The 13,909-nt window shown below is 42.1% G+C and overlaps 1 protein-coding gene across 3 annotated transcripts in view; it reads left to right on the top strand.

Annotated features, from left to right (window-relative positions):
* The window catches only part of PHACTR3 (phosphatase and actin regulator 3), a 259,576-nt gene that overhangs the window by 226,593 nt on the left and 19,074 nt on the right, over positions 1–13,909 (top strand). For all 3 annotated transcript variants that reach the window (XM_087928947.1, XM_087928946.1, XM_087928945.1), the window contains one exon: positions 12,495–12,550. In XM_087928947.1, coding sequence (XP_087785073.1) covers positions 12,495–12,550 — 56 coding nt within the window. The remainder of the gene's footprint in view (positions 1–12,494; positions 12,551–13,909) is intronic.

Here is a 13,909-nt window from a genome sequence, read left to right as displayed (position 1 = left end):
GAAAGGGTTATCAGCATTTTGTTCCATGGGTGTTTTTGATTGCTTTTTGTAAAACAGCAAGGTAAGCAAAAAAGACTTTGATCTGCTCTTCATTTTTAATATTTGCAGGCAAAAGGAAGTTTATTCATTAAAAGCATATTGACCCCACCCCCCCAAATAAACAATCCTTAATTGCTGATGAAGAAGCACCATCCATAGATCATAGATTCATAGGACTCAGGGGTGGGATTCTAATGGTTTGGCCCAGTTCAGATAAACTGGTAGCTCCGAAGATCAGCTGGGAGTGAACTGGTTTGCTCCGAAGATCAAGGGTATTTCCTTTTTTCCCCCACCGATCAGCTGTTTTCTGAAGATCAACTGTGCTGCGTGATTTACAATATTAGAAAGCAGGAAATCATCAGATTTCTTGCTTTCTAGCTAATCTAAATCATGCTTCCCCTGGAGTGGGGTGGGAATGGAGATTTTACAGTATCCTTCTCCTGTCATGACCACCTAGCCACGCCCACCCATCAAACCACCCCCACAAGACCTATAGTAAAAAAAAAAAATTGAATCCCACCACTGAAGTAATGGTTCCAATAACGTTATGAGAACTGGGTCCTTCTCTTGCTAGTAGTTTCATTTCGCACAGTGCCCTTTAATGGTTCTCTCCGAGGGACATCATGGGAAGTCCACATGATGATTAGATACCCCAACGTTGTTTGGAGTATCAAGTTGGGAAATTAATACAGATATCAGTGATTGTGGATATTTTGTCCCTGGCAGCTACTCAAGAAGAGAGACAAGGAGGGTGGCCGAGAGCTGGTGGGTTTTATCGAGGGAGGAGGATGTGTCACCTCCCTCCCTACCAAACATGCTTTAGTGCTTCTCATTCCCAAAATTCGGGTAGGATTTCAGGAGAATGGGGGGAATATTATATTTTATGATTGAGCTTATACCCAAATGCTATATCATAACATTATACCTCCTTATATATGCAGAAACACTGGAAGTTAACATTAAGAAAAGGACTAATTTGAATCATGTTTTGCTCAATAGGTATGTCATCCATTTGCTTGAAAGCATTATTGAATTGTTTCATTGTTGTCTGTTTGGGGAATTTTGTAAAAAAAAAAAACCTTCCCAATCTATCTTTTCCATCCAATTTTATGGCAGTTTCCCATCTATATTCTCAACTGGTGCTATTCTGGAATAGCCAGGATTGAGCCAAACCTGGTACTTGGTATAGATAATATAGGAGGTAGGTCTACGAGACTGAGTAGAATGTGCATGATTGCACTGTAGCAAGAAACCACGACTTGTTCACAAGGTATTTAACATGGAAGTTAATGTGGAAGTAATCCATTTTGGGGGTTTGTATAGTATTTCAAATCATAAAAAGATGAAATTGGCTGGGCTAGTTTGATTTAACTAAGCCAAAGTCTTAGTCTTGAACTTCAACTCCCAGAGTTGACTGGAGGAGGAATTCTGGGAGTTGAAGTCCACAAGTCTTAAAGCTGTCAAGTGTGAAGACCCCTGAACTAAGCCATAACAACCAACCAAGGGTAAAAGTAACCTAGCTTAGATTTTTAATTTAATTTAAGAAAACTGCATGATGTCGACTTTCTAACTAACCAACTCCAAACCATTAAACTCCAAGACAAACAATTCCTCAAAGTTCCACTTTATTAGAGCTGTCATATTAGCACATCTGAGAAAACCTGAATCTGAGAGTTCCGGGTTTTCCCTTCCCAAAAGAAAAATCAAAGATCCATCCCCTGCTCCCATCAGTCCATCACACAGCCCAATCAAATCTTTGTCCCAGCTGGAGATATCTCTCCCAGTCACTCCCCTCCAGGTGTAGGGCAACATGTCCTTGACTCTCTGAGAAAGAATGTTGTTGTGTCTAGTCTTCTACCCACTATGAAATGCCCCCTCCCAAATTCCCAGGCACTGAATGGGGCAGCCTCGAAGCTTCCAAGAAAAAAAATAGCTTCCAAGGCTGACACATCAACACTGTCTAAGACTGAGCAGGTAACCTTTGGCTTTACTGTACAAAATTGTAAGAAGACATTTTAGCTGGCTTCGGAAGATTCTGATTGAATTCCACATGAACTGAAGCATTCTGATTTAGAAGCGTAAGAGACCCTCTTGCAGGAAGTCAGAGTCCAGATTCCCATAATTCAATGTTGCTGATCTGTCTATTGGTGACTTCTCAATGTCAGAAAGGAGATTTTTTTTTTCCCCTGTCCATCTTCAACCTTATACTTTCTGTATGCAAATCCAGTGCTTTTCAGTTTGACCTTCTCAGTGTGGATTTGGCAATGCTCCCTCACCTCTCTCCATGTGACCAAATGATCACATGGACGTGGATCACACCTTGGCTGGGCTAGTTTTCTATCATGTTATACAGGAGTTCCTTTTGAGAGGACTGGGCTGATAGCACGTGAATTGTCTCCAACACCCAGTAAGCTGCAGCACATGGACCACATGCCATGTGAAAACAGCTGTCAGGTGGTATAATGCTAAACATATTCCACGTTTCATCAATAGCTCGTGTATAATTTGTCTTTTAAGACTCATTGATTTCAAAGGTAGTGGTTTCCTAGTGAGTGTACAGATTACAGACACTGTGGGAATCCATGTACTGTAGTCCTTAATTTGATGCCATTAGAGAGTATAATTAGAGGGAACTCATCTGTTTCTGTATTATTTCTGAAACAAGATGTGTCCACTTCTGTGTCTCCACAAAGGCTCATGGAGTTAAAGAATGCATCGTTGTGTCACAGGTTTGTTTATCATTCCTCCTTATCTAGAATTGTTCTGTCCAATTATTTCAATCCAGAACTTCTTCTAAGGCTTATTAATTCCTTTAATGAGCGGAGGAAACACCCCACTGAGAAGAATTGACCTTTAGATTGAAAGGCATACCATAATCACACTCAACATGCATATTGTGGTCAGAATGGAAGACCTAGCCACAGCCAACTCACTGCGGCCAACTCACCATGATTAACTCGCCACGGCCAGCTTGCATCAGGACAACTCACCATGGCCAACTTACTGCAGGACAATTTAACAATTTGAGTTAATTATTCCAAATATATAAAAAAATATTTTAATGTTTGTCATTCACATTCCTTTCTGTCCTTCCTTTTGCATCCCTTCTTTAATGACTCTATTCCACCATTTCTTTGATATTAGTATAACTCTTGCCCCACAGCGAATTGTCCCATGCAGTGGTGGGATTCAAAATAATTTACTACCGGTTCTGTGGGCATGGTTTGGTGGGCGTGAAATGGCTTGGTGGGCATGGCTTAGTGGGCATGGCAGGAGAAGGATACTGTAAAAATCTCCATTCCCTCCCCACTCCTGGGGGAAGGTTACTGAAAAGTCCCATTCCCTCCCCACCCCATTAACCTGTTTTCCAGCCTCCGTTGTCTTGTGCAGGGCAACAAAAGAAGACCCAGCCGATCAGCTGGGACTCGGGAGGCAGAGAATAGGTGGTGGCGGGGCCAGTCAGAGGTGGTATTTGCCAGTTCTCCGAACTACTCAAAATTTCCACTACCAGTTCTCCACAACTGGTCAAACCTGCTGAATACCACCTCTGGTCCCATGGCGATGGGACAATTACAAATTTAATGTCCTGATTTTCTCCACCCATAAAGGAATTTTAGCCCAAATCAGATTGAAATAGCATGGATGATCTCTGGCAGGAACAGGATAGTGCATTCATACTTGCCCTGCTTGACTTCTTAGCAGCCTTTGATACCATTAATCAAGGTGAGCGTTGAGTGTGGGAGGCACAGTTCTGGGGTATGTTCCATCCAGTGTTGATATGAGGGGAGAGTTGTTGCCCACAGTTGCTGCTTTGTCTCAGGGTTCAACATTCTCTCCGTTCTTGTTTCACATTTATATGAAACCCCTGAATGAACTCATCCTGTGGCACAGAAAGAGGTTATAATGATAAGCAGGTAATACTCGGTTGTCCCAAAGGTGCTTTTTCAAAAGGGGACTGGACTTTGCTTTTCCTTAAAGAGGTTTTGCTTCTCATCCAAGAAGTTTCTTTAGACCTGGATGACTGAGAATCTCCATAAGCAAAATATTCAGTTGTATAACTTCCCTGGCTGAGCTGACCAACGATGCCATGAAGGTCTTGACTCAGTGTCTGGAGGCTGTAGGGTCTGGATGAAAAAAATTCAACTCAACTCTAGGAAGACTGAGTCCCTTTGTTGTTTAGGTCTGAGCTCCAGGTCTGGTAATGTTCCATCTTTATTTCAATGTGGGATTGCGTTACTGCACCAGGCCTGTGAAACTGGCAGCCTGTGGGCCATATGTGTCACATGCAGGCCACGCCAACCTGGGCTCCACAAAGGCAAAAAATGTCATGCTACGTCACGGTACATCAGGTGACAAGATCGAGTTCGACATATGCTGTAGACTGAACTAGACTGAACTATTTGGAGGGCCTTGGACTCGGGTTCAGGATATTTAAAGGCTTGCCTTTCTCCAAAGGTCCTGCCCCATTCTTTTCACTCTGGCAGGAGGGACATGTTTGGGTCTCATCCATCAAAGAATGTCATCTGACAGGACCCAGGAAGCATATATTTTCTGCCATGATACTGGCCTCTGGAACCCCTGAACCCCTGAGCTCAGATCAATCCTACACCTGCTGGCTTTCTGGAAAGCATTGAAAACCTAGCTATTTCCCCAGCTGTGGGGGGATTGTGAAACCCAGCGGGATTTATATTGCATGATATTGCTTTTATTTTTGGCTGCCATTTTTCCTTTGAATTATAAGTTTTATAATGTGTGTTTTAGGGTTTTGTACTGTGGTTTCCATTTCAATTTGGTTTACCACCCAGAGTTGATGTAGTGAGAGAGAAAGAAAGAAAGAAAGAAAGAAAGAAAGAAAGAAAGAAAGAAAGAAAGAAAGAAAGAAAGAAAGAAAGAAAGATGGAAAGAAAGAAAAATGGAAAGAGAGAGAAAGAAAGACAGAGAACGAAAGAAATAGAAAGAGAGAAAGAGAGGGAAAAAGAAAGAGAGAGAGAAAAAGAGAAAGAAAGAAAGAGAGAGAGAGAGAGGGAAAGAGAAAGAAAGAGAAAGAAAGAAAGAAAGAAAGAAAGAAAGAAAGAAAGAAAGAAAGAAAGAAAGAAAGAAAGAAAGAAAGAAAGAAAGAAAGAAAGAAAGAAACTAGTGGAATTGGGAGCAAATATAAGATTATGGCTACCACATTTCTTCTTGTGTCTTTTTATTAACCAAAGTAGACATCAGATTTAAAAAAAAAAACATCCTCAGCCTTGTTCTTTTTCTAAAAAAGAAAACAAAAAACACAGTTCTGTTACTATGTTTCTCTACCTGGCATTTCCAGGAGCTTTTAAAATAGCATTCTTTGTAGTTCTTTCCTGTCAGAGAACATACTGATCTCAAAAAAAAAAAAAGTCTGTGATGGTCAGGAATAATGAGAATATTTCTCCCTCCCTGCTTTCTTTAAGTTTTTCTCTCTTTCATATGCCTTCCCTTTTCTGATTTTGATGCCTTATTTAAAAAAAAAAAAGAATCTGAGGTAAGGACATCTTGTTCTGCACTGAATGTTAAATAGTTCAGGGACATTCCCTTGATTTCTAAGCTTAGAAAATAATTTGCACAGAACAAAATTAACAGGTTTATTCTAGTGTGTCTCTGTGTGGGGGCGAGCACATGTACAGAGTATGATAGTATAATATTTGGAATTCATCCATGAAAAAAGGGTTTCTCCCATTCTGTATTCTGCGTGGAATTGTTAATCATAGCTATATAGAAAGCAGTGGACTGGACCGATTCTTAAATAAATCCTTTAATGTATAGTATGCATCTTTTAAAAAATAAATAATAGCTGGGGGAGGGAGAACAAATCATTGTGGAATTAAATATATGCACCCATGCCATGTATCGCTGAGGAAAATCTCTTCTGAGATATTTTTGGGCATTATAACTAATTTTCCCACCCGTGACAGCAAGAGATTTTAGCAGGGGATCTTTGAGACTGTCTGCTTCGACCTATTTCCCAGTGTCATCTGGCTGGGTAATATAACTACAAAAAAAGCTATCGGTGATTGTAATTTTTGTTTTCGTCAACCAAGCTATAGTTTCTAAATCATGGGAAGGGACCACGCCACTCAATTCTGCTTAATCAACCCATAGCTTCACTTTTATTTTAGTTTTGGAGCCCATGCTTTATAAAGGATTCAAGCAAACTGGAACTGGTTCAAAGAAGAGCAACAAGAATGATTAGGAGGCAAGGAATGGGATGGAAGGAACTGGATGCGCCCAGGGGTGGGCTTCAAAATTTTAGCCAGGGGTTTTCTGCCCAGTTGCCAGGTGGGCATGGCCATGGCCTAATCAGCCTCCTGCACCACGACGAGGTAAGTGGGTTTGCCCTCCCTGGGCTCTGGAGGCTTTCCTCAAGCCTCCAGGAGGGCAAAAAATGGCCTCCAGGGCTCCGGAGGCTCTCTGAAAGCCAGAAACAGGCCCATTTCCGGCCTTCCCAGACTTCCAGGAGGCCGGGTTTTTTTTGCCCTCCCTGAGCCTCTGTGCGCACCCTGCACTTACTTGCATCCAAAACGGGCCACATGGGGACCCCTGGGAGGGGAGGGATGGGCAGGGCCAGCCACGAGTGGGATTTGGGGGTTCTTCAAACTGAACCCTTTGCTAAAATTCTTGTAGCCCACCCCTGACTAGACCCAACATTGGTCTATCCTTCAGCATTGATGTAGCCTCCCTGATACATTTTGGAAATTGTGCCCATAATTTAAACAGTTAACTATTTGGATGCATGCATATTTTATCAGGATCTGTTGGAATAACTGTGATTCTGGATTTAGCATATCTAGACATGTCGGTAACTTTGTAATCTTGTTGTGCCAAAAGAGGATTCATGGGGAATATACCCTGAGGTGAGTGGGCAGAAAAGCAAATTATCTTTATTTTCCAAGGAGAAGGGCAGCTTAAGTTTTGTTTCTGTTATATTTTCCTGAGATTTTTTTTCCAGGTACTGAAGTAAGATTATGACAAACTTATCTAGGATATTTCCATGGGTGTTGCATACAATTTTGCTTAGGTGTAAGTGTGTGTTTATGAGCTATGATAAGCTCCGAGGCTTACTGTATGTAAAAATACCAAACTTTCATCCTCAGAAGAGATTAGGACACAGCTTTCCTTTCTCCACCTTGAGATGGAGAGTGAGATGAGACATACAAGCTCCCTTCTCTCACTCAATTCCCGTTTACATAACACTTGTAATCTAATAAAGCTTCTCAGAAAATCCCCACAGAGGACAGTGACTGTTTTCAATGGATTAGAACCGGGAAACATGTCTAGAAAGCCTGGTGATCCTATGATGTGGAGATGAGCTTTAAGAAAAATCAGTGTGTTGTGGCCCACCGGCGGCTAGCAGAGCTGGGAGCAGAGTCAGATGGTGAACGGTTGGGGAGGAACGTGGGCCACTTCTGGAGGCTGAGGAAGGCTCAGACGAGGGCTCTGCATCAGAGGCAGAGATGGGGCCAGGGCAGGCTGGCAGTTATCAGCTGCCTTTAGAGTCGGACAGCAGTGAGGTGGGGGAGCAGCTGGAGCCAGTTCCCAGCCTGCTCATGCGCAGAGCTGCCAAAAGGAAAGAACAATTACAAACTAAGGATCGACGTGGGAGCAAACCTACAGGTGGATGGTGAATGCCTCTCCCATAGGGATTAAAAGAGGAGCTAAAGAGGACAGGACTTTTGCAAGAAACAATTTGTTGTAGCAGGGTGAAGATTTGTCTGTGCATCTCAGAGACTCTGTGCTGAGTCCTTCCTTGTCAGCACTGCATTTGAAAATATTTACTTGGCAGCTCTCCAAGCTAGATAAGGTCTGTGCTCCTCATTACACCCTTGAAAGACTGTTTGCCAGGCCTTTGGCTGAATGTGAATGCAAGAACTTCACCTTTGTTTAATAAAAGGGGTTTTGTGGGGCAAAAAGTCTGCTTAGTGCTTTTTGGGGAAGCCTAGGTCAGAACTAACAGTCTCCTGGTGATTAGCCCAAAGTCATCCAGTCAGCTGTTGTACCTAAGGCATGACTCAATCTCAACATCTCTCAGTTTTTAGCCTGGTGCTTTAACCTATCCTGCTTGCAATTAACTTCCCAATGTAGTGCCCTTAGTGTGTGTTAGACTGCAGTTCCATCATTCCCATCAGTCAAGTGATGTAATGCTGTTACTGAGATTGACTAAAATGAAGTGATAGTATTATTAACACTTTGTCAAACTCCATTTGGGACAAAGGGTTAGTTGAGTCCCATTGACCAGAATTGGACAAGGACTAATCATTTTTAAGGGTTGACCTACATGTGTGAATGGGAGGTCCTAGATTTAACAAGCATGACTGGATTTTCTTTTTACTACCAGAAATGTTCATTCTTTAATTCTGATTTTGGGGGACACAATGATTTGGCTTTGGGGGGACTCTGAAATGTTGAGGCATACAATTGTCTTGGGGTTCTTCAGATTCCTTGATAAGAACAAAATAGCAAGTTCATTTTTCCTGCATGAAGTTTGATCTTATTTCTGCATCACTTTGCATTTTTTCCCCTATGCGTCAGCAGGAAAATCCAAATGTATATTAGCATGCATTTCTTTTAATTTTACATCGTTGTCTATGCACACTTCCCAATAGGCAATTTCTATAAGTGATTTTATCTAACAGAAGGCTTTTTAATACACATATTTCCCCTGAACTGACTTTTTCTGATGATATACACATTTTTATGCATTTTTGAGCTGAGACTTCGATGAAAAATGCAGATTTCAGCACAATACAATTTATTGTATTTATCCAGTTTATTCCTAGGTTTGGGAATGTGGATGGAGTGTGTGTGTGTGTGTGTGTGTGTGTATGTGTATATATGAGTGTGTGTATGTGTATTTATATATGCATATTTTACACACACACACACACACACACACACACAATCTATCCGGAGTGGGCTTCAAAAAATTTAGCAACCACTTCTCTGCCCAGTTGCTGGGTGGGCGTGGCCATAGTAGGCATGGCCTAGTCAGCCTCCTGTACCATCCTGGCCTGGGAGTGAAAACAGGGCGTTTTTGCCCTCCCTGGGCTCCGGAGATTCTCTGGAGGCTGGAAACAAACTTCTCAAACTTCCGGGAGGCCCATTTTTCACCTTCCCCAAGCCTCTGCATGTGCCCTGCACTTGCCTGTGATCAAAAATGAGCCATGTGGGGACTCCTGGGAGGGGCAGGGTGGGTGGGCCCAGCCAGGATGGGATTTGGTGGCTCAGTGAACTGGCCATAAAATTAGCAACTGGTTTGCCGGAACTGGTGCGAACCAGTAGCAGCCCATCCCTCTGCCTATCTATCTATCTATCTCTCTATCTATCTCTCTATCTCTCTATCTCTCTATCATCTATCATCTATCTATCATCTATCTATCTATCTATCTATCTATCTATCTACACACACAGATAGATAATTTCTTGCTGAGAAAGTAAACATGTTGGACAGCAACAACAGCAAAGAGCTCACATCCAAGGCACAATTTTCATAGAAATCAACCCTCAACTTCATTGAATAGCAAGTACATTTAACTCAGAGCATAAACCACTTTAAAGAATAGAGTGGTAAAATAGAGTTCAAATGGCAAAACTCCACATGGTCACTAGGTGTCAGAACAGAGGTGTATAAAATATCATTTGCACCACCTGGTGGTCAACTCGATTCTTTTAGCAGCACAGATCCAATAGTATAAGAAACCAAGTGCAGGAGAAGAAGTGGAATGCATGAGTATCAGTGCTCATCAATAGTATGATTAGTTTTCCTCTAATAAGGGGGTTATGGGACATAAATTCCAAATGTGGTTCAAACTTTTTTGCGCTGAATTGCTGATCTTCAGGATAGACCACACATTGGGCTAGGATGGAGGGCTAGGTTTTTAACTGTTTTAGGGATTACAAGTAGTCCCCGACTTACAACAGTTCATTTAGTGGCCATTTGAAGTTACAATGGCACTGAAAAAAGTGACTTATGACCGCTTTTTACACTTAATAACCATTGCAACATTCCCATGGTCAGGTGCTCAGAATTCAGGCACTTGACAACTGGCTCATGTTTATGAGGGTTGCAGCATCCTGGGGTCATGTGGTCAATTTTTGCGAGCTTCTAACAAGCAAAGTCAATGAGAAAGTCAGATTTACTTAACAACCGTATTGTTAACTGAACAAATGCAGTGATTTACTTAAGAACTTTGGCAAGAAAGGGCAAGAAATGGGGCAAAACTCATTTATTGTCTGTCTTTCTTACCATAGCAACCAAAATATTGGTCTCAATTGTGGTCATGTTGAGGACTACCTGTATAATGAGCGTCTCAGCGCCATGATGGTGAGCCTATGGCATGTGTGTCACAAGTGGCATGCAAAGCCATTTATGCTGGCACGCAAGCCTCAGGAAAACTTATCTCACTGAGCATGCGTGTGCCTCACAACTGATTTTTTTTTTTGTTGGTTTGAGGCCTTTTTCGACCTCCCAGAGGCTTGGAAAAGCCTCTGCAAGGCTTTTCAGGATGATAGGCCCATTTTGTCACTTCCTGTAATGCTGGAAGTGACAAAACAGGCCTATAATTCATCCTGAAAAGCCTTGCAGAGGCTTTTTCCAAGCCTCTGGGAGGCCAAAAAGGCTTCAAACCAGCCAAAAATCAGCCATGAAGCACAGTACAGGTAAACGGGGGATTGCGCGTGCATGCACAGGAGGTGTGGGGAGGGGGCGCATTGCGTTCTGGTGCTGGCATGCAAGTGTGTGCACGCTGGCACACACACAATTTTTGGCACAGGAGCCCCAAAAGGTTAGCCACCACTGTCCTAGGGTCACTGTATGAGATAGGTGGTCATATAAGTCCAATAAGCTTCTCTCTTTCCCCCTCTGCCTCTCCCCTCCCTCCCTTCCTCTCCCTCTCTCTGGGTGGGGGAGGAATAATACAATATATTTAGAAATAAATCCCTATACCACTTAATGGATTGATTTCCGGTCACCTCTTTCTGTTCAAAGAACAGAACTGAGATCCAGAAGCTTCACATTGAAGGTACAAATGATTCTCTGATGCCTTGATCCCATCATCCTTTAACCAACTCACATGCTGCTCTGGCAGGGAATTGCCCAACTCCCCTGTGGATCAGGGATCTGCAGGAAGAAAAGAAATCTGTCGCTCTCTTTCAGCAGGAGTGGATCTCTGTCTAAATACATAGACAGAGGGAAAATGCAGTATTTTGTTTTATGTAGTGGTCATCCATGTCATTTCTCTATTATTTCATTCGTAATACCGTAAAAATACAATCTTTCCCCCCCCTCTTTTGGGCCCACACTTTCATCTGTTTTGCCACTCATACTAAATCATTTTCTGCCTACCTAGTAACCCTTCCAACTTCCCCTTTCCTTTGATCAGCATTAGCAGAACTTGTTTGCTTATTGGATAAGGAAAAATTTTTCATCCACTTGCTTGAAAACCAATGTCCTTTCCTTTTTTTTTTGGTACACCAGCAAACCAACCCCAGCTTTCAATCCACCCCATGCATTCTTTCTTTGCTTCCTTCCCTCTTTTGTTTCTCTTCTTCTCCATCCCATTGTTCATTATAGGTATTTAGCATTTCGCAGGCTGTGGTTTAAACCCCTACCCGTTAACTCCCCCACCAACACCATAAAAGATGGTCTTGTGAGATTACAGATTAAATATTACAGAGCATATCTCTGGGACTGGGGAAAGGAGGGAGGGTTGTAGTCTCATTGGGGATGCAGGATCCAATCAGAGTGGCTGTGACCACCTGATCCTGCAGAGGCAATCCGGAGGCTCTAGTAAAAGGGGAGGCATTACAAACATTGCAAGTAGATGCTTCGTGATGCTGTGTGCTGCTACACACACATACACACACACACTCACAGGCGCAGCTATTATATGCAGCGTGTTAGCGGGCATTGCTGTCACATTTTTGATCAGGGAACCACCTGCTCGCACAATCCGAATTATCTTCTGCCAAAGAGCAATGCTGTCCTGACATATCTCACTGGTGATAACTAAATAAGGAAACAACCCACTGCAGACAAAACTGGCAGAAAATGTATTTTTATTCATTTTTATTTTATTTTTAAAAAGGAAAGATGAATAGAAGTGCCTCCTGATGCTTGATGCCAAGTTCCCAGGTTTTTCTTTTTCTGCCAAGAGTCAGGGAAATATATGGGTCAGTGAAGTCAACTACTGAAATAGCTATCCTCTGTTTAGCCAAGAACTAACTTTCTTACATTTGCGAAGAAACAGAGAAAGTTCTTTAAAGGCAGACAGAGTGCCTTTGATTCCAGCTCTTGATCTAACTCTTAAAAGCCAACTCCAATTGGTCTCGGGCCAAACTGGACTTGAGCAACTGAAAAAAGAAGAAGAAGAAGAAGATCTGACAAACCAAATCCAAGAGACAATGGTACAAAACGTCATTTTGATTTTCTTTCGCAGGCGATTGAGCCAAAGACCAGCTGTTGAGGAGCTTGAAAGACGAAATATCTTGAAACGTGAGTATCGGAATGCATTTTCTTCCTGGCAACTTGTTTAATTGTTTTGTGGGTAGATATGGAGTGTTCTCCTCTACAAAGAGAAAGTATGTTTTATTATTCTGTGCATGATTAGTAAGCAGAAATGTTCTCCTATCTAAATGTGTTGGGCTCAGAAAATAATAGTTATTCTTAGAGTAACTCTGTAGTCATGAAGAAAATGGACAGACTACTCCAGTATAGTAATGTATGTATTCGTATGAATACAGTATATAGGAGATCTAAAGTGTGTTCAAGTCTTTGTTCTCTTTGCTCTCAGAAGATCCATGGGAACTATTTCACAATTATTCCCATTCTGCTTGTTGAACACTGAGGCTAAGTGAATAGTCACTTGGAGGACAACACTCACTGAGTCTTGCAGAATTTTGGAGCTGTGTCGGCACTTATTAGCTTCTTGACCTAATGTACCAGGAACCAAGCTTAGATTGTAGGTTTTTTAAGAAGGAAAATTAAAAATGACCCCCAAACTGGATATTCTTACTATTAAAAGTACAGTGTGCTACTTCCAGGCAGAAGAAGGATAAGATTGTTTGCAGAATGCTCGAACCTTGCTAGGCGACACAGATTTTAATTAAACCACTAAGAGGTAAATTTCTCTGCCATCGCTATGTAAGTTCTGCAGCAGTATCATCAGTTTTCATCCAACTTTATTTCACCAACTGCATCCTATTTCACTAACTGCACATTTCTCAGGGCTTCGGACATTATCCCTTCTAGTCAACAGCAGACAATTATAGAGTCATGGAACTTTTTCAAAGTTTTTCAGTATCACACAGCACCCTTTGTCAAGTTAAGTGGTAGTAGTCCTAGCAGCTGCAGTCATCCAACTTGCTAAGCTTGGAAATGGAGTGTGTGGGGAGGAGTAGGGAAGAGCTCTGCTTATATCATTCTATATGGCTCAGTGTATTTACAAATTCAGGAAAAATGGGCTGATTAAGTATCCAGGTTAAGACATGCAGCCAGTAAGTGAGTCATCTGATTTATGCTTTTTCAAATCACATGCTATCAAAAGATTAAGGCAGATGCAGTTCCTTTCATCTCCAACACAGAGAGCACAAGCCCAGATATTTCACAAAAATAAGGGAGATTACGCTCCTAAAGTCAATTTCCTGCAAACAACTGCCATGGATTCAAGCAGGCCTCTCTCCTATACATACTTGTATCACTTTGGGCTGGGCATGATTTGGCCAAAGCCTGTTGCTGAGTTCATGCAGCTGCCTGCTGGCATAGCCTTCTGCAATGGATTCAGATAGCTGCCCCTGAGCCCCCTTATTTGCAATATAAGGACTGCAATAGACTATTTCTACCATAAAGTCATTC

Source organism: Pseudonaja textilis, chromosome 3 (assembly GCF_049901715.1).
Source record: "Pseudonaja textilis isolate UNSWEBS1 chromosome 3, rPseTex1.2, whole genome shotgun sequence".
Taxonomy (NCBI): Eukaryota; Metazoa; Chordata; class Lepidosauria; order Squamata; family Elapidae; genus Pseudonaja; species Pseudonaja textilis.
Note: the sequence above shows the minus strand (reverse complement) of the source record. Positions and strands in the feature narration are given on the sequence as shown.